This window comes from Mus caroli, unplaced genomic scaffold, assembly GCF_978045245.1.
Source record: "Mus caroli unplaced genomic scaffold, Mus_caroli_1 scaffold_1, whole genome shotgun sequence".
NCBI lineage: Eukaryota > Metazoa > Chordata > Mammalia > Rodentia > Muridae > Mus > Mus caroli.
The window spans coordinates 83355356-83377402 of record NW_028227256.1 but is presented as its reverse complement, the minus strand read 5'-3'; the positions used below and the strand labels follow the sequence as shown (position 1 = coordinate 83377402).

The following is a 22047-nucleotide window of genomic DNA, read 5'->3' as shown; positions in this document are numbered from 1 at the left end:
GCAGCTAGAGACACGAGCTCCAAATAATCTAAGTAATATGTCAGTTTGTTCTAGACCAATTCCTGTCCTATAGCCTCAGCCTTCAGGATTGCCCCCAAACACTATTTGTTCCTGACAGTAGCTACTGTGAAACCCTTTCATTTCCTTCAAGAGTTATCCTTATATTATCTGAAAAGAAACCACAACACATAGGAGGAAGTGACCTTGCTATCTTTGTGCCCACGACATCATAGAAGGGATGAGGCTGAGACAGTGATCTTTAGAGCTTTGGTAGTAGGTTGTACAAAGGTCTAAGAAATACCATTATGAATGTCACTATGAGAGTTTCAAAAGGGAATGAAGATTTAAGAGAGCTGAGGAGTTCCTAAAACTGTAAATCTCATTACATAATTGCAAATCATTCCAGAAGGGAAGCCAATGCCGCTCTTTGGTTATTCTGGACAAGAGTCCACTACTAAATATTAAAAGTACTAAGTATGCTGTGATTTATGACAAAAAGCAGTGGTCCCGAAATGCCAGCAAGGGCTCACTAAGACTACTGTTTGGGTTCTGACAGAATTACAAGCCTAATAATTCACTAAAGGTAGTAGATATATTGTAAAGTCAAGTGAGACTCCATATTGACAATTCCAACATCAAGACAGAATATAACCCTAAAGACCATGGGTCTCCAAACTGTAAAGTTTCTGAGCTTTCCTTAAACTGAGGTGCCAAAGTGTCACAGGGGATGCCAAGGAGGCAATTACAGCACATGGGAGCCAAGACCAATGGCTTCCTTATGATCTTCCCAAAGCTACTGATGTCATATATTCTATAAATGTTCATATTCTTTTCGATCTTTTTGCTAAATGTTGGAACTTCCTAACACTGAAAGCCTCCACCTGATCTGTACACATGTCATAAGCTGTTACCACGCACTGACCTTGATGTCATGGAACTTTTTGGTCTCCTTATTTTCCAATCCAAACCTCCCTCATTCCCTGTATTTCCTTGTCAACCTAGCTCCAGACCTGAGAGTCACCTTCAGTCCAACCTCATCATCTGACCAGCTTTATCCTAAGGTATTTTTGGTTAAAATAAGCTTATAGCCAAGTAAAATATCAAATAAGTGATTGTAATCCAAACAGTATCTGAGCTACAGTAGTGAAATTATTAGAAGCTATGTGAAAACCCCAAAGGAGGCCTGAGAGTCAGCTAAGATTTTTTGAATGGCCAACTAAGTTGAACTGAAAAGCTGACTATTTCACCAAGTGGTGAGAGTCTCTTTGAGTAAGTATAGTATGCAAAACCTTGGAGCCGTGAGCAGACAGTCATCTAAGGAAACAGCAAAGGATGGGGGATCGTGGGAGCTTGGTAGTAGGTTTTACAAAGGACACTGTGGTTACACTACTACGCATCTGCCAACGGAGATCTGGACGTTCTAAGAGCCTTCTACCTTTTCTTTTTTTTTTTTAAACAAATCAATTCTCTTTTTTTTAAGATTTATTTATTTATTATATGTAAGTACATTGTCACTGTCTTCAGACACTCCAGAAGAGGGAGTCAGATCTCGTTAAAGATGATTGTGAGCCACCATGTGGTTGCTGGGATTTGAACTCCGGACCTTTGGAAGAGCAGTCAGGTGCTCTTACCCACTGAGCCATCTCACCAGCCCTACCTTTTCTTTCATGCAGAATTTACCTTCTTCCCCCCTCTCTCACCCCCCAATATTTTCACTCCACTTGTCTCCTCTGCAGTTTTCCTGCTTCAGGTTCTTCCACTTCCTCTGGCTTCTACTCTCTAGCTGTTCCTCAGGCCCCTTTCTGCCCACTCTAGATTCTCAGTCCAGGAGATGTGTTAGCAAACAGTTTCTGTCTCCTAGGAAATTATCCTATATCTCCCCTTTCTTGTATCTCCTCCAAACCTTCATAAATTTATTTTCTTTCTGTGAAAGAACCTAAGACCATTTGTTTTGTACTATAGTGGGAGCTCAAACAGACAGGACAGTCACTTCTAATTTCTCCATGTTTCTTCCCAGAGAGTTGGGTTCATAGTCCTGCACATGAGGCAGAAGGCCACAGAAACCTGGGTCCCACATCTACTTCAAGCTCCTTCCTAGAAATTATCTGTCATAACTTGGTCAATGCAATTGTCTGCCCTGTGAATTCTGTCTTGTGTCCAGACTTCAGCATGTGACCCACAGACTGGCTGTGTATGCAGGTAGATGGTTGCTGTATCAAGTGAAGTAGAGGAGCTCGGCTCACAAGCAAGAGGGTAGCTGGTCTGGTCATGGTGCTTGAGAGAAAAGCAGTATGCTTGCTGCTTTGCTAGTTATGAATTTCTCATAATTCTTCCTCTTGGGTTTCGTGCCCTGGGTTTTAGGAGAACCATGGGCTTCTAACAGTAATCCCCACGTGATTTAAATTAGTGCAGGTGGGATTCCATTTCTTAGAACAAATTATCTCTTTGCCATTTATATCCAGGACTTCTATTAGTCACAGTTTCCAGAACTGACTCTAGCTTGCTCCTCCCCCTGAGCTTCTTGGGTGGTACATCACCTTACACATACTTACAGCTGTCTGCTGAACTAAACTTATCCACCAAAAAGGAATCTAACTTTGGACTTTAAGAATTGGTAACAATGTCATGGGCAGAAGAAGCTCAAGACTCTGGTAAAAAAGACACAGGCACAGGGAAGAAATTTCAGAGGAAGACACTTTAGCTAATTTCAGTTTTAGGCACTGTTTATGTGGCAGCTTCCACCCACTGCAACTACTACCTCATGCTCCTGGTCAACGTCTGGCAAAGATGAAGGAAGAAAGCTAGGCCACTGTAGCACCTCCTGTGCAGTTAGACTGGGAAACAGTGACCTCAGTTCCTAAAGATCAGTAACTGATAGCCAGAACAAAACGGCAGGGACCACCAACAGCTCAACAGCTGCAGCTCTCACCCTCTGGGCAACAGACTCCATCTGAGAACCTCATTATGGAAAGCTGTCGGGCTTTGTTTTATAAGTAAATTTTCTCTTTTTACAAAGAATTTGAAGGTGTGGTTTTAGGAAATATAATTTGAATGTCTTTACATTACAAATGTAGACAAATCATAGTTTTTCATCTAAATATGATAATAGTCAAGCTTTACTTTGGAAGTTGCATAACATATGATTATCATTTTAGAATATTCTTTCTTTAGAACCAGTGAATACACTTGCTGTTTCCAAGGCCTGGATCCCTTTGTAGCTGCGGCGCTGCACTTAACTCAAGCCAAGGGTTCCTGATGAGATAAGGGTTGAGCTGTGCATGGAGAATATATAAGGTCCTTCAGAAACTCACACCAGGAAGAAGATTTCCTGACTACACCCTTAGATTTGAATACTCAGGAAATGGCCTAATTATGCTTGTACAATGGGATATGGTAGAAAGGCAGATAAAAGACAGCTGGATTTCCTGCTCTGACACGGCAGTTTCCCTTGTCACTGCCCAACAGTGTGTGGCAACACAGTTAACAGGGGCAGGTGGCATAACCATCATCAGGCCCTTTGATTTGATGGTGAGAAACTGGCACAGCCTGTGAGAAGGGCTATTTGGAGTGTGAGAGGTTGATGCCATTCTTTGATAATAAGTTAGGCTTTAAAATGATGAGGCTACAACCACATACTTGAGAGCAGAAAAGAAAGCACAATGGTTCCTAAGTGGCTCTGAGACCATGGAAATTACTCCAATCTTCACAGAACTGGAAAAGGGCCATGGGGTGAGGCTTCTTAAATTACATCATTATGACACATGAGACAGACAGACAGACAGACAGATAGACACACTCATACACAGATAGGTAGATACATACACATACATACGTAGAAGATATATACATGTATCTGCACATACATATATGATACATACATACGTACATACATACATACATACATACATACATAGACACATAGATAGATGGATGAATGGATAGGTTTGTTTGTTGAGAAGGGTCTCATTATATAGCCCTGGTTGTCCTAAAACTATCTATGTAGCCCAAAATGTCCTTGAGACCCACATGCCTTGATTGTCTCAGTGCTGGGATTAAAGGGTGAGCCACCATGCCTGACTTAATAGATTTTACTCTGCTGAACTAAGCATTAAGATAGCACAAGTAGAATAAATCTAACAAGAGCAGCACATAGTGGCCAGTAGTCATTCATTCAGGACTAGCTCTGATAAGCACAGAGCATTTCCTGGAGGGTTTTAGACAAGTTGGATGAGCACTACATTGAACTACACATAAGTGTCCAGACAGACTCCTCTACATTATATAGTTATGTTTTATCCCATGTGATGCAAAAACTAGATACCACTATAAAAGGTCAAAAATGTAGTTAATATAATGTTACTTTTCTTTCAAAATGAACAGTAGCTATAAGAAGAAATAGGTATAGTATTTATGATGAAGGTCCAGCAGATTCTTCAAACAAAATAAATGGCAATCCTTAAGAGTCTAAGGACCATGACATATATGATTAATTAAAATGATTTTTGACAGCTTCCATCAAACATGGGTACCCTTGTGTTCCTCTCTATCTCCAATGCCATGCATGGAATCTTTGGCATTCTTTAAATTGAAGATCACCATGAACAAGTCCAACACTCAAACATGTCTCCATGTTCACATTAAAGCACAGAAGCCAAAGATTTCCTGAATATGGTGGGACTGCTCATATTTTAACATAAGGTCTGAAATTAGAAGACTGACTGCTTACTACAAGAACTTATCTGCAGTACACAGGTCCCAGTGGTATTTATGACACAGCAGGAAGAAGTCTAGAAAAAATGTATATTTAATGCCAAAAGCAATGGTGTTTGCCTGGTAATTCAAGACATCTATAGGTGACCTATGGGAAATTCTTAGAAGATTGGGACCAAACTACACCAATACCGAGGCTCTTAGTAAAGAAGTAAGACCTAAAGTACATAAGCTGCTCACCTAAAGCCCACCCACACTGCCTTCGTCCTGTGCCCTGCAGTTTTCTGCCAGAGATCACCTACCCCAGGGCAAAATTACAGTCCTCCTTCCAGTCTATGATGCGGCAGATGAAGAGTGTGTTGGCAAAGTCTTTAGGTCGGGTCATGAAGTCCTGGGGACAGTCCTTGAGAGGTACATAAATTCTAGGTACTCGGTGGTCTGAAGGAGAAAACAGGGCGTATTTCTTAAACAGGTCACTGTTCTTATCAGCCAAGAGTTTCAGGATGCCAGTTGCTGCTCGGGAATGCTTTTTCTCCAAGATGTAAACCACCTGAAAACACCAAAGACAAAGTCATTGTTTCTCTCTATGAGTATCAGTCAGAAAGTCAGCAGGACATTATCAGATCAACTAGCTGGACCTAACTGCTTTAGGAGTTCACCATGAAGTGTTTCTGTGATACCCTGTAACTAAGTGACTTAAATGTAAGGTGCAACAACTTGAGTATTCAGGAAAAGGAAGAAACTATGAACAGATGAATAAATTAGATAAATTAGATAAAAATGCTTTTGATAGTCATGTACTATGTCTTATAAAGACATGTGCAGATGAGCAGGGATGGAGAGCTCCACCACTATACTTTTCCCACAAGAACAATACCAGGATTTCCCAAGAACAAAACAGTAACTGCTTTATTTTAAAATGTTACTAAACATAAAAAAAATTACTGTTCTCAATTGGAGTGTAACTTCTATTTCTTTTCTGACATCTCCTGTTTTCTCAAATGTGTCCAGAGAATGTGTAATGTTTGTTGAAAATCTTTATAATAGCTTCCAACTGGGCTCTTATTGGATAACCCAGTATCTTCAGCATTCACATCGGTTGAACATCTTTTCTCAATTAATATAATTGTTTTGGCTCTTGATATATATATATATAGTTCTTAAGGAGTTTCTACTATATTTTAGACCTCTAGGCTCTCACCTTAAGAGTCTCTGGGTCCTACTTCAACCTCTCACAGACAGAGGCAGAAATCATATTCAACTTAAACATACTTTAGCCTACTGAAGAGAACTTCAGTTCTAATGATAACTCTGTTTTCAATGCAATTTTCGTATGTCTGGTTTATATAGTAACACTGGACTCCTGGTGGTATCTGCTAGTTATTCCTGTGAGGTAGAAGATAATCTCCCATGTTAGGCTACTGGAAGTATGGAAGGGATATCTCTGGCCTTCAAGGACAGAGTCTTCTAATTTGGAGTATTTATCTTATCAGAGCAGGATCTTCCTTGTTGGTCCTACCTGGCTGCTCAGCATCTCTAGGTACAACAGAGGATTCCCCAGCCATAGGGACCATAGGCCTGTTGAGTAAGGGCCTTACTAGCCAAAGGCTAAGTTTTCTGGATGAGGAGAAAGGAGCTTTCTGTGTCAGTCTGCCCTTTTCACTGTGGTCTCTGGCAGCCTGGTGCCAGAGTGAGGGAAAAAGGTTTCTTGAGCCTCGTGTTTCTTGTTGTGGGGTCTCTTGAAGCCAGTCAGATGTCTGCTGTCTCTTGATAGGGAGAGAAAGGTTAGGGGCCTGAGGTAAAAGGAGAGCCCTTTCCCCTGGCCATTTACAATCCAGGACTCCCAGTCAATTTCCTTTGCCAGTGCTGCCAGGATTATCTGGTATTTCTTGAGTTTCATATTAGATCTGAGGAGTGAGTCTCCTTCCCCCACCCTTTATCACTGAGCTAGATTCAGAAACATAGGGATATCTGTGTTACCCTCTGACTTTCTCTTGCTGTAGAGTTCCTAACTAGTTAATCCTCCTTTCTACTGTTCATAGTTCTCCTCTGAATGCCTATTATATTCTTCCCAGGATTTATAGTTATGTTTAGTAGGAGAAGAAAAACAAGTCCATGCCATAGTGTCTGAACCAGAAGTCCCTGCTTGTCCATTTAATTTTTGATACTTCTGAAATACAGAGAGAAGCTGAGCATGACCTATTATGCATTCAACGTCTGCTGCCCTGGGAATGACTCTGACTCCACATACATTTTGCATGGAAGTACTATTTTTTTCCTTATAATTTTATGTCCAATTCATTATGAAATATCCCACAGAGGGAAGAAGAGAAGAGATAAGCATAGTGGAAAGGTGGCAGGAAATAACAGACAGAAGTTTCATGGACAGAGGCTAGCTTTAACTAAGGTCACAGAGGATCACAGCTCAGTGCAGTCAGAATTCAATTTTACAAGGTAAGCAAAATGCATAATTTTTATGTAAACATTCTTTGTTTAATTTAAACTATAAAGTAAAAAATGTAAATACTGTACAGGTGATACAAAACAGGTATAGCTTTGTCACATGTATGTTATATATAGTATATAAACATGTAGTATACAAATATATATATACATATGTGTACATTATATACAACACAGATGATACAGACTGATAATTTTCATATTCTTCATGCCAAAAACACAGGAGACAATCAAAGAACTGTGAGAAGAGGAAGGCAACACCTCCTGCCTACCACCATGCCAGGCTACCTGCTCATGACAGCCATTTCCACCTAGCATATCTTAACATCACTGTCCCCAAAAATGCCTAGTGAGATGGAGCTCTGGCTGACCCATGAACAACAGAGGACATGCGCAGTATAACAACTTACAAACTCCTCATGTAGACAGGCAAGAGAGCTACTCTCGGCAATATGGTTGATGTGCAACCCAGAGTAACACTGATAGATGTCTGTGGTACAGGAAGTCTCACTACAGTCTCACTTTATCTCTTGTCCTTGCAGCACATGTGCCACCAAGAGTAAGAGCCAACTGTGTTTGGTCCTACACCTGAAGATGCCACTAACATCCCAAATCAAGCAAATAAAGACATACTCACAAGCTTTAAGTTACAGAAATCCTATCCATTTCCCCTAATTTATGGTTTCTGTTGACTTTCTGATTAACTGAGCTCTTATAGTTCTGTTGAGTATCCCAAGTGACAAGTAGAGAAAATATGTGGAAAAAGACCTTTGCTGATTTCTGAAGTGACTTCTCTGATAAGGCTCTTGTGTCCTGTGGTATGGGGGTGTTCTCATCTTTCATAACTGGAGTACTAGAATCTTCTTTTCCTAAGTCAGAGAAGAAAAAAGAAGAAGAGTAACTAGTTAGTTCCATGTCCCCTAGGCACACAGAGATCGTTAAATTCATACTAGAAAGGTTCATGGAGGCCAAGTACTCCACAGCACTTCTTCACAAAAGAGGAATGAACAGAGGCAGCTGTTGGGCAGGGGTTTGGATAAGGCCAAGCATGTCATATCTGTGCCTGCACTGAATACCTGCTCTTAGCAGGCTACCTTTGACCTATTTAACATAAACAGCATAAATGTAGAGAGCAATAAAATTAAATTGCTCATGAGTCAAAATGCTAGAAAGTAAAATGTATAGATCTTGTCCACATGACTCCAGTACACAGCAAAGAATGAAAGTGAAAAGCAAATTCATCATGTACATCTCATAAAAATCAATTAAATAAAATTAACATAAACCTTTACTTTCTTTTTAATTGGGCATTCTTACAGAGTGCAGGTGGGGGGTTACTCACAAGAACATGAGTGACCCCCCCCCCCCAAAAAATCACATTATCAAGTCCTACCCTCTCATGGTTGACAGTTTCACAGAAGCTTGCTATAGCACAGAACCTGAACATTAACAAAGTACTTTGGAAAGTACTGTAGTACTAGCCATAATGAAAAGATAAAGAAAACAATGAAAATTAAACTGTATTTATTGAATGAACGAATGAATGAATAAATGACCCGACGACCCAATTCTGAATTTCTTAGTTTTCAGTTCTTATTGACAAGGGCTGTGGCTGTAACTGAGCACTACTAAGATGCATAAGGCCCTAGATGCCATCCCCAGTACTGCTAGGAAGGAAAAAGATTCTTAGTGGTATCATAAGAAGAATAAAGTACTTAAAAACCTCTAATCCTAATTTTCTATTCTTTTTCTTGTTTTGTTTTTTTGTTTGTTTGGTTGGTTTTTTGGTTTTTTGAGACAGGGTTTCTCTGTATAGCCCTGGCTGTCCTGGAACTCACTTTGTAGACCAGGCTGGCCTTGAACTCAGAAATCCGCCTGCCTCTGCCTCCCGAGTGCTGGGATTAAGCGCCACCATGCCCAGCTCTAATTTTCTATTCTTAAATGTTGCAATGCACATTCACCCAAGGAACTGAAATCACATCTCCCCAAGGAAGCAGTGGCAGGCTTTGTACTTGAAGCAGTTCATAAAAACACCCATGAGCAAAAGCAGCAAATTAGACTTTATGAAATTTAGGTTTTTTTAATTTTCAATTGTTAGATTATATTTTCTCTGGAAAATATTCTTCTCCAGCTATAGAAGATTTTTTATTAACAAGGATCCATAATCAATTCATACAGCACCTGCTCCAGGAAGCTGGCATGCACTTATTTAGACATTTGTAAGGCCCAAATAAATACATAAATCCTTCTCACAGTTGGCTGTCTCTTCTGGGCAAGTTTCAGAACCACTGCAGGAGTCTCAAACTCAGTATGAACTGTATGTTTCTAGCTTTGCTGAAACCCACCCACCATAGTGTTACTGAAAGCAGAATTTTCAATCTTCCAAAAATGAAAAACAAACTCCCCCATAGGAAATGACCTCTCTATCAGTAAAAGGATGGTAACCACTCAAGATCAGCTTTTAGCTTTGATCAATAACCAGAATTAAAATAAAAAACAAAACAAAAAACAGTTGCTTCCAGAACATTTTAAAAAAAATAGTCTAAAAGAAAACACACATACCCAGTGACCCAGTGTTGATTTCTTTTGTTACGTTATCTTGTCAGTGTTTTCTACAGATTAACACAATTCATTGGGAGGAAAAAGGGAAGATAATATAATTGCACACTACTTAGATATCTGATATTTAAGGGTTTGAACTTACAAAGTTAATCAAGTCAGAATGGTGGGGGGAAAACAGTTTACTTTCTTTCTTTCTTTCTTTTTTTTTTCTTCTTATCTGTTTTCTTGGTTAATAGCTGAGGCTGACCTTGAACTTGTGATCTCCATGCCTCAGCCTCCAGGGAGCTGGGAATTAAAGGCATGTGTAACCATGCTCAGCTGAGACCAGTTTTTCTATAACAGCCCAGACCCAAGGCAAGCCTCCCTCTGGGATGGCCACTAGACAACAGCCAGCTCCATTTTAAAGTGTCTATCACTTTAGGTTCCATGCTGATAACAGCAAGCCTGCCAATACAGAGGGTATACCAGGTTATATCTAAAATGAAAGGCCAAGAATGGAAGTGGGCCTAGGCATGACTTCCTTCCATCATACCTAAGACATGACCTTTCCAAGTTCTCTGCATTGAATAGTAAAGTTGCTAGTTTAATAAAAGGTACTGCATTGATCAATCTGAAGTCATTTATTAATTCATTTATTTGAGACATTAGATATTTATTGAGTAGTAGGAATTGATGATTTGGCCTTTAGTAAGAGAAGTATGTTCTAAACTCTTAAGAAACTTACATACATGAATGTGGAAATGGTATTAGTAAGTAAACACTCTGTAAATATAAATGATAATTTGTGATGAATTCTCAGAAAGAAAGGAAAAAAGCAGCCCTAAAGGAACAGGGAGGGAAATACAGTTTGGAGGTTAAGGAATGGCTTATGAGGAAATGACATTTACATGAAGACCCAGGGATTGTGTGGGCAAAAGTAGCAAGGGTGTGAGGAAACACACGTGAAGAAGAGGTAGGGGCAGGGCAGTCTTCATGTGTGGTCCTGACTACAGTCAAGGACTAGAAAGGGAACCAGAAAGCAGATGAAAGGATGGGTTATACAAAAGATGAGAAAGGAACAACAGCAGTGAAATCAGGTAGGGCCTTCCTTGCAGGATATACAAGTCCAGAATTTCAACCTAGAAACAATGGGCATCTGGGTTTGTGCAAGAGTAGCATGGCCCAGAGTGGCATGGGCCAGAGTGGCATGGGCCAGGGCAAGATCGAATAGATTGAGAGTATGCATAGAGAACTTGCTTGAGGACAGAGCTGTGGTACAGGCACTAGAGAACTAAGATATATTTTGCAGTTAAACTGATTGATGGGTGGGAATTTTACATGAGAACTTAAGGGTTACTGCATATGAACAGTGAAGGGTTATTTCCAGATTTTTGACCTTGGCAGTTACATTGGTAGGGGCACCACTTAAAGTTTAGAGAAAGAAGTGAAATCTAGAGTTCTAATTTGGAGCTGGCCATACATGCTGATCACATGTATGATGCTGAACAATCAGCTCAATACAAAAGTTTACAATTCAAAAGAGACAGACTGGCTTTCAATACAGCTTGTATGCTTTGTACTTCTGCACTTACTTTCAGTCCACCAAGTAGAGCAGATGTTTAACACAAATCTATAACTATTATATCCACAAAACTTTTCCACTGCTTCATACAAGGAAGGGCTAATGCACCATCACTGGTGTGGAAACAGAAATGTTCTAGTACGGCATTTACAGTACTTATCAACAGGTTGGAGACACTGTGCTGGGTGGGAAAGAGCTGCCACAGGAGAAAGATATGGCTGGGAGAGAGGTGGGGCAAGCTCCATGGCAGAGACTCTAGTTACTGCCCATGTCTAGTCTCTCCTTTCCTAATAATGAATGCTCCAAATTTTAGCAGGGCAGCCTGGTCAAAAGACGACTTTTTGCAACTATGTATGGCTGCCAGTTTTGGCCAGAGCTTTAACCAGTAACATGTAAGGGAAAGTATTACTAGTATCTTTCAAAAAGTATCCTTCAAGTCTAGAGACAGCTTTCCCTTCCCTCATACTTACTGCTGGGAATGCGAGAGGTCAGTCTTGCCCTCAATACTCGCTTTGGTTTTGGAGGCAAGCAGAGCAGTAAGACAGGAGGAAGCCTGTGGGGTTGTCCTGCAAGCCATCACCTGCTCACATCTGGTCTTCTTTAATATATGAGAGGAATAAGCTCCTTTTCATTTAAGCCACTACTATTTTAGGATTCAAAGCTATTCTCAGCAGAACATATTTTCTAACATACAGGTCCAGACAAAGAGAGTGACAAGCTCAGACACTCTCCCTTCCAGCATCCCAGAAGCCAGAGATGGTTCTCTCTTGAGAGGTATACAGCACATGGCTAGGATTATGAAGTTGACAGACAATACAGTAAGAATGCTTTGTGAGACACAGCAAAGCCTTAATCACAAGAGTAGCAATGATGGCCTGCAGAGGTCATGCTTCTGAGAGGGGAGGAGAGGAGAGGAGGGAGGGAGGAGGAAGGGGCTGCTAAATATGTTCTCATCACTATGAATGATGGGTCTGAAAAAGTAGAAAATGTGCTTAAATTTAAAATGCTTTTGATGGAATGCTGCTGACAGAGCAATGCAATACCAGCATGGACCTGAGCACTGGGCAGACCTGCCAGTGGTTCGTTCTCAATAGGGAAAAGGTTGTGACCTCCACAGTGCTGTTTGCTATACTGAGGACAGAGCTGCCAGCTCTGATGTCCTTTCTGTCTCAAACAACTCTAGACCAAATATTTATTTAAAAAATAATTTTCTTTTGATTTCTTTATTATATGTTTATTAATTTGTGTGTGTGTGTACATATATGCACACTCAGTCAATGATGGGCAAGTAGAAATCAGAGGACAACTTGAAAGAGTTGGTTCTCTCTTTCTCCCAAGTGGATCCCAGGGATGGGATCAGACTCAGAACTTCGGGCTTGATGGCAAGCACCTTCACCTGCTGAGCCACCTTACCAGCCCTAAAGGAGAATTTTTTTCAAAACGAGGTATACTTCTAATATAAAAAATTTTCAAGACTCCCCAAGAAATACTACGGAAAGAAAGTCAAGTCAAATCCTATCTCTTTCCATCAATGATCTGAAATTCTATTTAAACAGTTTGAAAATTCTAGTTTATTAGCGTTAGCATTAACACCTGTATAAGACTCAACCTTATCTTAGTAAGAAAAACTATTCTGACTGGCTATTCCCTATAAAAATAATAGGCCAACAAGCCTAATGATTCTTTTTTTTATGTGTTAAATTCTTAAATACCTTCATATTGGTAATCTTTTTATATTGTTGAGAGATTTTCATTCAGCTGATATATTTTGGTAGTAACAATTTAAAAGATAAAAGTAACATGTAATTGCCCTCAATATGAATAAGGTTTTTTTTCTCTTTAATTTTTTTTACTTATTATTTCCTTTATATACATTTCAAATGCTATCCCGAAAGTTCCCTATACCCTCCCCCTGTCCTGCTCCCCTACCCACCCACTCCCACTTCTTGGCCCTGGCATTCCTCTGTATTGGGGCATATAAAGTTTGCAAGACCAAGGGGCCTCTCTTACCAATGATGGCCGACTAGGCCATTTTCTGCTACATATGCAGCTAGAGACACGAGCTCTGGGGGTACTGGTTAGTTCGTATTGTTGTTCCACCTATAGGGTTGCAGACCCCTTTAACTCCTTGGGTACTTTCTTTAGCTCCTCCATTGGGGGCCCTGTGTTCCATCCAATAGCTGACTGTGAGCATCCACTTCTGTGCTTGCCAGGCACCAGCATAGCCTCACAGGAGAGAGCTATATCAGGGTCCTTTCAGCAAAATTTTGCTGGCATATGCAATGGTGTTGTGTTTTGAGGCTGATTATGGGATGGATCCCTGGGTGCAGCAGTCTCTAGATGGTCCATCCTTTTTTCTCAGCTCTAAACTTTGTCTCTGTAACTCCTTCCATGGGTGTTTTGTTCCCAATTCTAAGAAAGGGCAAAGTGTCCACACTTTGGTCTTTGTTCTTCTTGAGTTTCATGTGTTTTACAAATTGAAAAAATGTTCAACATCCTTAATCATCAGGGAAATGCAAATCAAAACAACCCTGAGATTCCACCTCACACCAGTCAGAATGGCTAAGATCAAAAATTCAGATGACAGCAGATGCTGGCAAGGATGTGGAGAAAGAGGAACACTCCTGCATTGTTGGTGGGATTGCAAGCTTGTACAACAACTCTGGAAATCAGTCTCAGAAAATTGGACATAGGACTACCGGAGGATCCAGCAATACCTCTCCTGGGCATATATCCAGAAGATGTCCCAACCGGTAAGAAGGATACATGCTCCACTATGTTCATAGAAGCCTTATTTATAATAGCCAGAAGCTGGAAAGAACCCAGATGCCCCTCAACAGAGGAATGGATACAGAAAATGTGATACATTTACACAATGGAGTACTCCTCAGCTATTAAAAAGAATGAATTTATGAAATTCCTAGCCAAATGGATGGACCTGGAGGGTATCATCCTGAGTGAGGTAACCCAATCACAAAAGAACTCACATGATATGTACTCACTGGTAAGTGGATATTAGACCAGAAACCTAGAATACCCAAGATACAATTTGCAAAGCCTAATGATTCTTAACACTTTATAAGCACAGCAGACATTTTCAGGGTTGGTAGACCACTTACCTAGCATACATGAGGTTCTAGGCTTAATACCCAGCACCACAAATAATTACTAATAACTTTTCAAAAGTGTGTTTCGAGTCTGGAGAGAGGGCTCAGTGTTTAAGGACATTTGCTGCTCTTGTAGAGGACTTGTTTGGTTCCCAGTCCTTATATGGAAGCTAAAGTCATCTGTGACTCCAGCTCCAGGAGCTCTAGCACAACATTTTGGCCTCTGTGGGCATCAGGCACACACGTGTATGCAGACATGTACAAGTAAAACACTCACATGCATGAAAAATTAATTAATTAATTAATTAATTAATACCAAGGCTAAGGCCTTTAAAAGTAAGGGGAGGGGTATTAATCTATCGGATTGAAAGAGCAGTACACTCATGTGACAAATCCAAGCCCATCTTTAGTGCTTGTATATTTATATACCCATCACTGTTGTGGGTTGGTCTGGTGCTGCTATGTATTTGAATGCTAAATAATGGTTCCCCAAGATCTGGATGGCCCCAATGAGGAAATTCTCAGGTTCTCCAGCTTTTGTTGTGTGAACGCTGCTCCTCAAGTTAATCTGTTAATAAAAGGCTAAAGCAATAGATAGGCAATAAATAGAGGTAGGGGGATTTTCAGTTACCTGTCTGGGGGTTGCAGGAAGAGAGAGAAGAGAAAGAAGAAAGGACAGGGAGGGAGGGAGGGAGGGAGGGAGGGAGGGAGGGAGGGAGGGAGGGAGACTTCTCTAGCTTGTAGCTCTAAACTCTTTCATGTTGTTCCTACAAACCAGCTCCAAAAGCCCAAGAACTATATGATCACTTTATTCATAGTACAGATCCCATTTTGCTGGTGTTATTTTCTGTATTAGCTACGTCTCTATCCAAAATTCCTGGAAAAAAATTATTTACAGGAATAACAAACTACTTGCCTCATAGTTTCATAGGGTTCAATCCATAGCTGTTTGGTCTTATGCAACTGAGCAGATCATATTATAGTAGCTCCAGCATTCAGTGGAGAACAATTATTTTTATCAGGCAGATCAGAAAGAAGAGAATATCTTTAACTAGGGCTCAACTGATGGCCTGCCTACCCCTCGAGACTTACTTCCATCAGCAAAGTCAAACCCTATCTCCTAAAGGTTTGTAGTCTTCTAAAGTCAAGAAATAGGGAGCAAGCATTTAAAACCTGAGTGTGTGACAATATTTCAGATTCAAAGAATAGAATATACTATATAGGGCTAACAGAAAAAGTAAGAGGCAATGAGGTGTATAAAATGGCTGCCATATTTGCTGTTTGTTTTCTTCTCCCCACCGACAGGGTTTCATATATCCCAAGCAAGCCTTCAACAGCAGAGGCTAACCCTGAACTCCAAGTCCTCCTGCCTCTTCTTTCAAAGTGCTTGAATTACAGACGCATGCCAGCACACCCAATTTTATGTACTGCTAGGGATTAAATCCAGGGCTTCACACATTCTAAACAAGTACTCTACCAGATGAAACATATGCTTCTTTCTCTCTCTCCTTTCTCTCTCTCCTTTCTCTCTCTCCTTTCTCTCTCTCCTTTCTCTCTCTCCTTTCTCTCTCTCCTTTCTCTCTCTCTCTCTCTCTCTCTCTCTCTCTCTCTCTCTCTCTCTCTCTCTCTCTCTCTCTCTCTCTCTGTCTTTTTTGTATGCCTAATTCATGATATTCAAAACAAGGAGGGAGAAGGTTCTCTGTAAATAGATTTTAGATTTCTATCAATGGGGTGGGGGGTGCTAAAGGAGAATGAAGGCAACAGTCTTGACATGATCTTTATGTGAAGAAATTTACACTAGTATCTGTATTGGGAAAAGATTCAGGAAGATTGACTGGAGGCAGGAGGAACAGTTAGCAAGTTACTGTAAGAAAGCATTCTACGTAATCTCACTCAGGATGATATTTTCTAGGTCTATCCATTTACCTGCAAATTTCAGGATGTCTTTGTTTTTAATAGTTGGGTAGTATTCCATTGTGTAAATGTGCCACACAGGGACTTCCAATGGAAAAAGAGGGACACCAACTCACCCAGAAAACCTTCAACCCAAAATTTGTCTTGCCAACAAAAAGTGCAGGGACAAAGATGGAACAGTGATCGAGTGGATGGCCAACTAATAACTGGCCCAACTTGAGACCCATCCCATGAGTGAGAGCGAATCCCTGACACTATTAATGATATTCTGTTATACTTGCAGACAGGAGCCTAGCATAACTGTTTTCTGAGAGACTTCACCCAGTAGCTGATAGAAACAGATGTGGAGACCCACAGCCAAACAATAGGCAGAACCTGGGGTATCTTGTGGAAGAATGGGGAAAGGAAAATGGGAGCCAGAGTGGTCAAGGATACCACAAGAAGACCTACAGGGCAACTAACTTGGGCCCATAGGGGTTCACAGAGACTGAACCACCAACCAAAGAGTATGCGTGGGCTGGACCTAGGCTGCTTACACATATGTCGCAGATATGCAACTTGTTCTTCATGTGGGTCCCCTAACAGTTGGAACGAGAACTGTCTGACTCTGTTGTGGTCCTTTGGATTCTTTTTCCATAGCAGGGCTGCCTTGTCTGGTCTCAGTGGGAGAGGATGCCCTTTGTCCTGCTAGGATGAGTGAGTAACCTATGTGGGCCCTCCCCTGAGGAGAATGGGAGGGAGAAAGGGTGTAAGGGCCGGGCCTGGGAAGGGGATGGCTATGATCAGAATGAAAAGTGAATAAATAAAGAAATTCATGGAGAAAAAGAAAGAAAGAAAGAAAGAAAGAAAGAAAGAAAGAAAGAAAGAAAGAAAGAAAGAAAGAAAGCATTCTACTTGCAGTAGGGTGGGTCCTGGACAGAGGGGCAATTAGAAGACAAAACTTGAAAAGATTTAGAGGCCTGTGAGGATCTGGAACTGCAAGGGTATATAATGTACAACAGGCAGCAGAAAATTGTACCTTAGTTTCTTATAACAGGAGTTCTCAAAGTATATTTTCCAGACGAGTAGCATAAACATCACCTGGGGACCCATGCAAATCATAACCCCAGTTCCTCCTTATACCTACTGACCCAAAAGCTCTGGGGACAAGGCCCAGAAACAAGCCTTTCATGTGATTCTAATGCTCACTGAAGAATGAGGAGCAATGGGCTGGCACAGATAAGCATGAAAGGACATAAGCTCAGGGGGTTAGTGAGCTTGAGGCTCTGCTATTAGATATGTTGCTCAAGAGGAAGATTTGGGCTAGAACTAGTCCATGTAAGTCACCTGTATATAGAGAACGGACGAATGAACACAATGGCTCTCCCTCAGAGACTGTTCAGATTAGGAGAGACAAGAGCCCTGGAACATCAATTTTCAAGCAAAGGAACAGAAGAAAAGTTTCCAAAGGAAACTGAGGTGTGGTCAGAGAGGTAGAAGAAGAAGAAGAAGAAGAAGGAGGAGGAGGAGGAGGAGGAGGAGGAGCGGCGGGGGGAGGAGGAGGAGGAAGAGGAGGAGGAGGAGGCGACCGCGGCGGTGGCGGCGGCGGCTGATGTCTGATCACAGAAGCCAAAGCCTGAAAGCATTTGAGTGGGGAAAGCATATTCAGCAATGTGGCTATAGTAACAAGCTCACACACAGGTAACTCTGGTCTGACCAATCATAATGAATAACAAAGAAAAACCAGGATGCTGTGCCTGGGAAATTGAGTGTGATGTGGACTGTGGGAATGAGGGTGTGGACTGGGGCTCAGGAAGTCTAGCTGTGAGGGAGTAGAATAATATAGGGTGGTGGCTATATAGGGAAATTGCCACATGGTTTTGAATATTTTATTTTTTTTAAGATAAGAGGGGCTTGGAATAGTTAGCTGATGATGGGAAGAAACAAGTCAAGAAGGTGTGGTAGAAGTGAGCTCAATTAGAAAAAGGAGGGGTCCCTGGGAAGGAAGGAATAAGATCAGAGCCCAAGAGAAAAGATTAACCTCAGGCAGAAAGCCTGAGATGCCAATTGCGCTGCACTGAAACACTGTAGATGAGATTACACATGGGCTTTGGCTCCTCTGAAATATGGAAGCCAACCACATCTGTAAAAAGTGGGAGGGACACCCAATATATGCTCATTATTCCACACTCTTGAAGAAACTTCTATGAGACTGTGTCCCAAAACATAGGCCTGTACATGAAAAGCTTGGTGCTAATCACACTCAACCCTGTAACTAGTAACTCATCACAGAGCTGATATCACACACTTGGCATTGTATTAGATGATTCACATACAGCACTAGGTTTTATATTCCCTAGCAGTCCAAGTGAAGTAGGCAGGGAATTCTACTACAATTCTAAAGTTTGGAAAAACAAGGCTCAAAAATACAAAATATCAGGCTTTTCAGTGGATGTCAGTTAGGAAGGCATAGCGATAGGTCAGGATTCAAGCGATAGGTCAGGATTCAACTCTGATTAATGCCAAGGCCTCATCCTCTCCCTATGATGCCACACTACCTTCAGAAATGACATGCCATCTATAAATATAGAGTGGGGAAGGAAACCATGCAATCTAAGTGATCCACCTTGGTTCTAGACACTGGGAGAGTCAACTTCATTTTGGACTCTCTTTGAGTTCAAGGTTACAATAGAACAAACATATGGTGATATTCTCTTTGCAAGATGGATATACAGCCTACATCCTATGATAGAGATTAGGAATATCAACTGGAATATAAATTAGGTAGCAATAGGCCACATGATGAAAATACATGGGCAGAGATTGGTAAGAGAAAGCCTTAATATATTGAGATAAATAAGTGAATGAAAAGGAAGTTAATACCCAATCAGTAAGAGATTTAAAACTTCCCAAGAATATCAATTCCTCTGAACTGTATTAATTTGAAAACTGGTAAGAAGTTAGAGAAGGGAGGACCCAACATGACAGGATGCAGCCATTTTCTTCTTTAGGCTGACCTGCACACATATACTCAAGTTCCCAAGTCCTAGAGTCTCTTTGGGGCCCCAACCTGAATCCTTCACAGGGTCATCTTAGATGGGGGCTTTGCAGTGATTCCAATTCCCAGGAGTTGGCTGCATTAATTCAACACCTTCCTGCTTTTCTCTGAGCACTCTCTGCTCTAAATCTTTCCTTTGCCCAAGAGAAATGACTTTTTAATTCCTCTCTACTAAAGCTTTAATTGGCTTTTAGCCTCATGGCTCCCCAAAGACCTAAAATGCAGACATACACACTCATGTGCTTTCACCTCTGTCTGTCTCCAATGCACCCACTCTGCATCTTTTTCAACAGATGGAAGATTCCTCCAAGTGTAAGTTGGCTTTTACCTCAGATTTTCTTAAAGGGACCAGTCATCTCATTCTACTGTGATGTCAACATTTCAGTACCACAAATGTGTTCACTAAAACTAGACTATCATTTCTTCATGTGCCTTCTAAAGACTAGTTAGTACACTAATAAGACAAGGAATGAAAAAGGTTAGAAGCCATCTTAGAGAGGTACACAAGGATTGTCCCCCAAGCATGGGAAGCTAAACCAGATGAATTATACCACATTTGGAGTTTGCAGGCCCACAGATACCAAATGATACCATTCTGTTACAAGCCTTTTAAAGTATATTGAATACTCACTCTATAGAACATCTTAAATAGGCATAATGAAGGCTAGATCACTCCTGGTTGAAGGGAAAGAAATTAAATGCTGCTTCCCCAAAGGCCAGCCCTCTTTTTAATTCATTTGTTATGACCTAGAAATAGCGGGACCACAAAATGATTATTAAGAGGGAACAGGAGCCAGCTAGTTTAAACAGAAATGAATTCATTTTTATAGATTACATAATTTCTAAGATCCATCAAGCTTCCAGGAAAAAGAACAATGAACCACTCAAAAACAGCTAATGTTTTAAGCTGGTATTGTTTATGTCTTTGACGGACAACTGCTTTTCCTTAATAAGATAACAGGCTCTAGCGTTGAATGCAAATCAGCGCAATGTGAGCAACCATACCACCTAGCTGATAGACATGTGGATAAGTCACTGAGTTGCTACCAATTCTCAAATTTCTAGATTTATAAAATGAATGCTGTGTAGCTGCTGAGCAAGAAAAGGAGACTCAAGTATTACACAGGAGAGGAACTGGTTTGCTCCTTCAGTTTTACACAGAGAAGGAAGGCATCTTTTGCAGAACAATATACAAAATAAAACTGTTCTAGGAGCTGCAACTGAATTAAAGATGTGCAAAAGCAGTCACATGAAGAAAATAAAAAGCCCAAGCCAACCATAAAAATACTAGTAAAAGGTAGGTAGGTAGCTATAGAGAAGAGCCACAAAAGGGATGACCATACATTTGTTGTAAGAAATAAGTGAGGGCTGAAAAAAGAAATATCTGTGGTAACCAGGCTGACAATAGCCCAAATCAGTCTACCTTCTTGTTTTATGTCCTTATGTAATTCCAAACCCCCTCAAGCATAGGCAGGGCTTATGATTTGTTTCTAAGCAACAGAATAAAGCAAAGATAATGCCACTTCCATGATTGAGTTACATACTGTACCTTCCATCTTGCTATCTGACTCTCTTACTCAGTCGCATGAAGCCAGCTACAAACAAGAAGGACCTGTATAGGAAGCAGCCAAATGCAGCCTCCAGCATACAAACAGCAAAAGCTGAAGTTCTCGGCTCCAAGCCTGCTAGGAACTGACTCTAGTCAATTCCATGGACACTTAAAGCAGGTTTTTCTTACAGTCCAGCCTTCAAATAACCCAACAGTTTGACCTTAGCCCTGTGAAGAGCCCAGAAGCAAAGCCAAGTTCTGACTCCTAACTCCTAGAACCAAGATAACAGATGCATTGTGTTAAGCCTCCAAGCCTGTGGTGATTTATTGCATGGTAATGGAAAACAAACACACTTCTAAAGTGATAGCTGGGATTGTGAGGAAAGGTGTCATCTTCACAGGAGAAGCTAGGATTGGTTAGCTTCACAGCAGGAGAGGAATCACAGAAAAGGGGGAAAAATGAACAGGGTGTGTTTGGAGGCTCTGGGGCCTGGGTAGCAGGCTCAGGCACACAGGTAGGCAAAGCGGTAGACAGGAGGCCCCGATGGGGAAGGACCACCAGAGACCAAGAAAGCTCACTGATAATGCTGTGTGCAGTCTGAGAACCTCTGCAAGAGAGTCATGTGATACTCCTTAGCTCAAGAGACATTAGGCTTAAAAAGCATAGTCTGGAAAATCCCACGATGGAAGGCAATGCTTCATCCTTTTAAAGGAGTTTTTCCTCCCAACACCTCACTTGATTTATGCGAGAACCCATGAAGTGGTCAAAGTGTTTATTACAAAGGATTTTTATAAATAGGGAAAATGGCAAATATGCTTCTTCAGTTCTTATCCTGCACTGTGTTGACACATTTTGTTAGAAACCATTTTGCTGCTAGAGAATTCAACAGCCAGACAGACAGACTTGGATCCTGACCCTCCTGCACAGTAGGGTTGAATAGCACTCGTACCAGAAACTAAAAATCCAATAAATAGGGCAAGGTGAGTTGCAGACTGCAGGGTGGAATAGCTAAAAGGCCCAAGAGAAGTTAGAGTCAGATCTAGGGGTTGGTGGGGTTGGCCAGGTTGGAGCCACTAGCTGAAGTATAGGACAAACTTCACTATGAGGCTGTGCTTTCCTTCAGGGGACTGGAGAGTGGGTACC

At 41.1% G+C, this 22047-nt stretch overlaps 1 protein-coding gene across 3 annotated transcripts in view; it reads right to left on the bottom strand.

The window, feature by feature from the left end:
- The window catches only part of Dis3l2 (DIS3 like 3'-5' exoribonuclease 2), a 357736-nt gene that overhangs the window by 174170 nt on the left and 161519 nt on the right, over positions 1–22047 (bottom strand). For all 3 annotated transcript variants that reach the window (XM_029476858.2, XM_021163217.2, XM_029476861.2), the window contains 2 exons: positions 7942–8042; positions 5013–5260 (listed from right to left, as the gene is read on the bottom strand). In XM_029476858.2, the coding sequence (XP_029332718.1) occupies positions 5013–5260; positions 7942–8042 (349 nt within the window). The remainder of the gene's footprint in view (positions 1–5012; positions 5261–7941; positions 8043–22047) is intronic.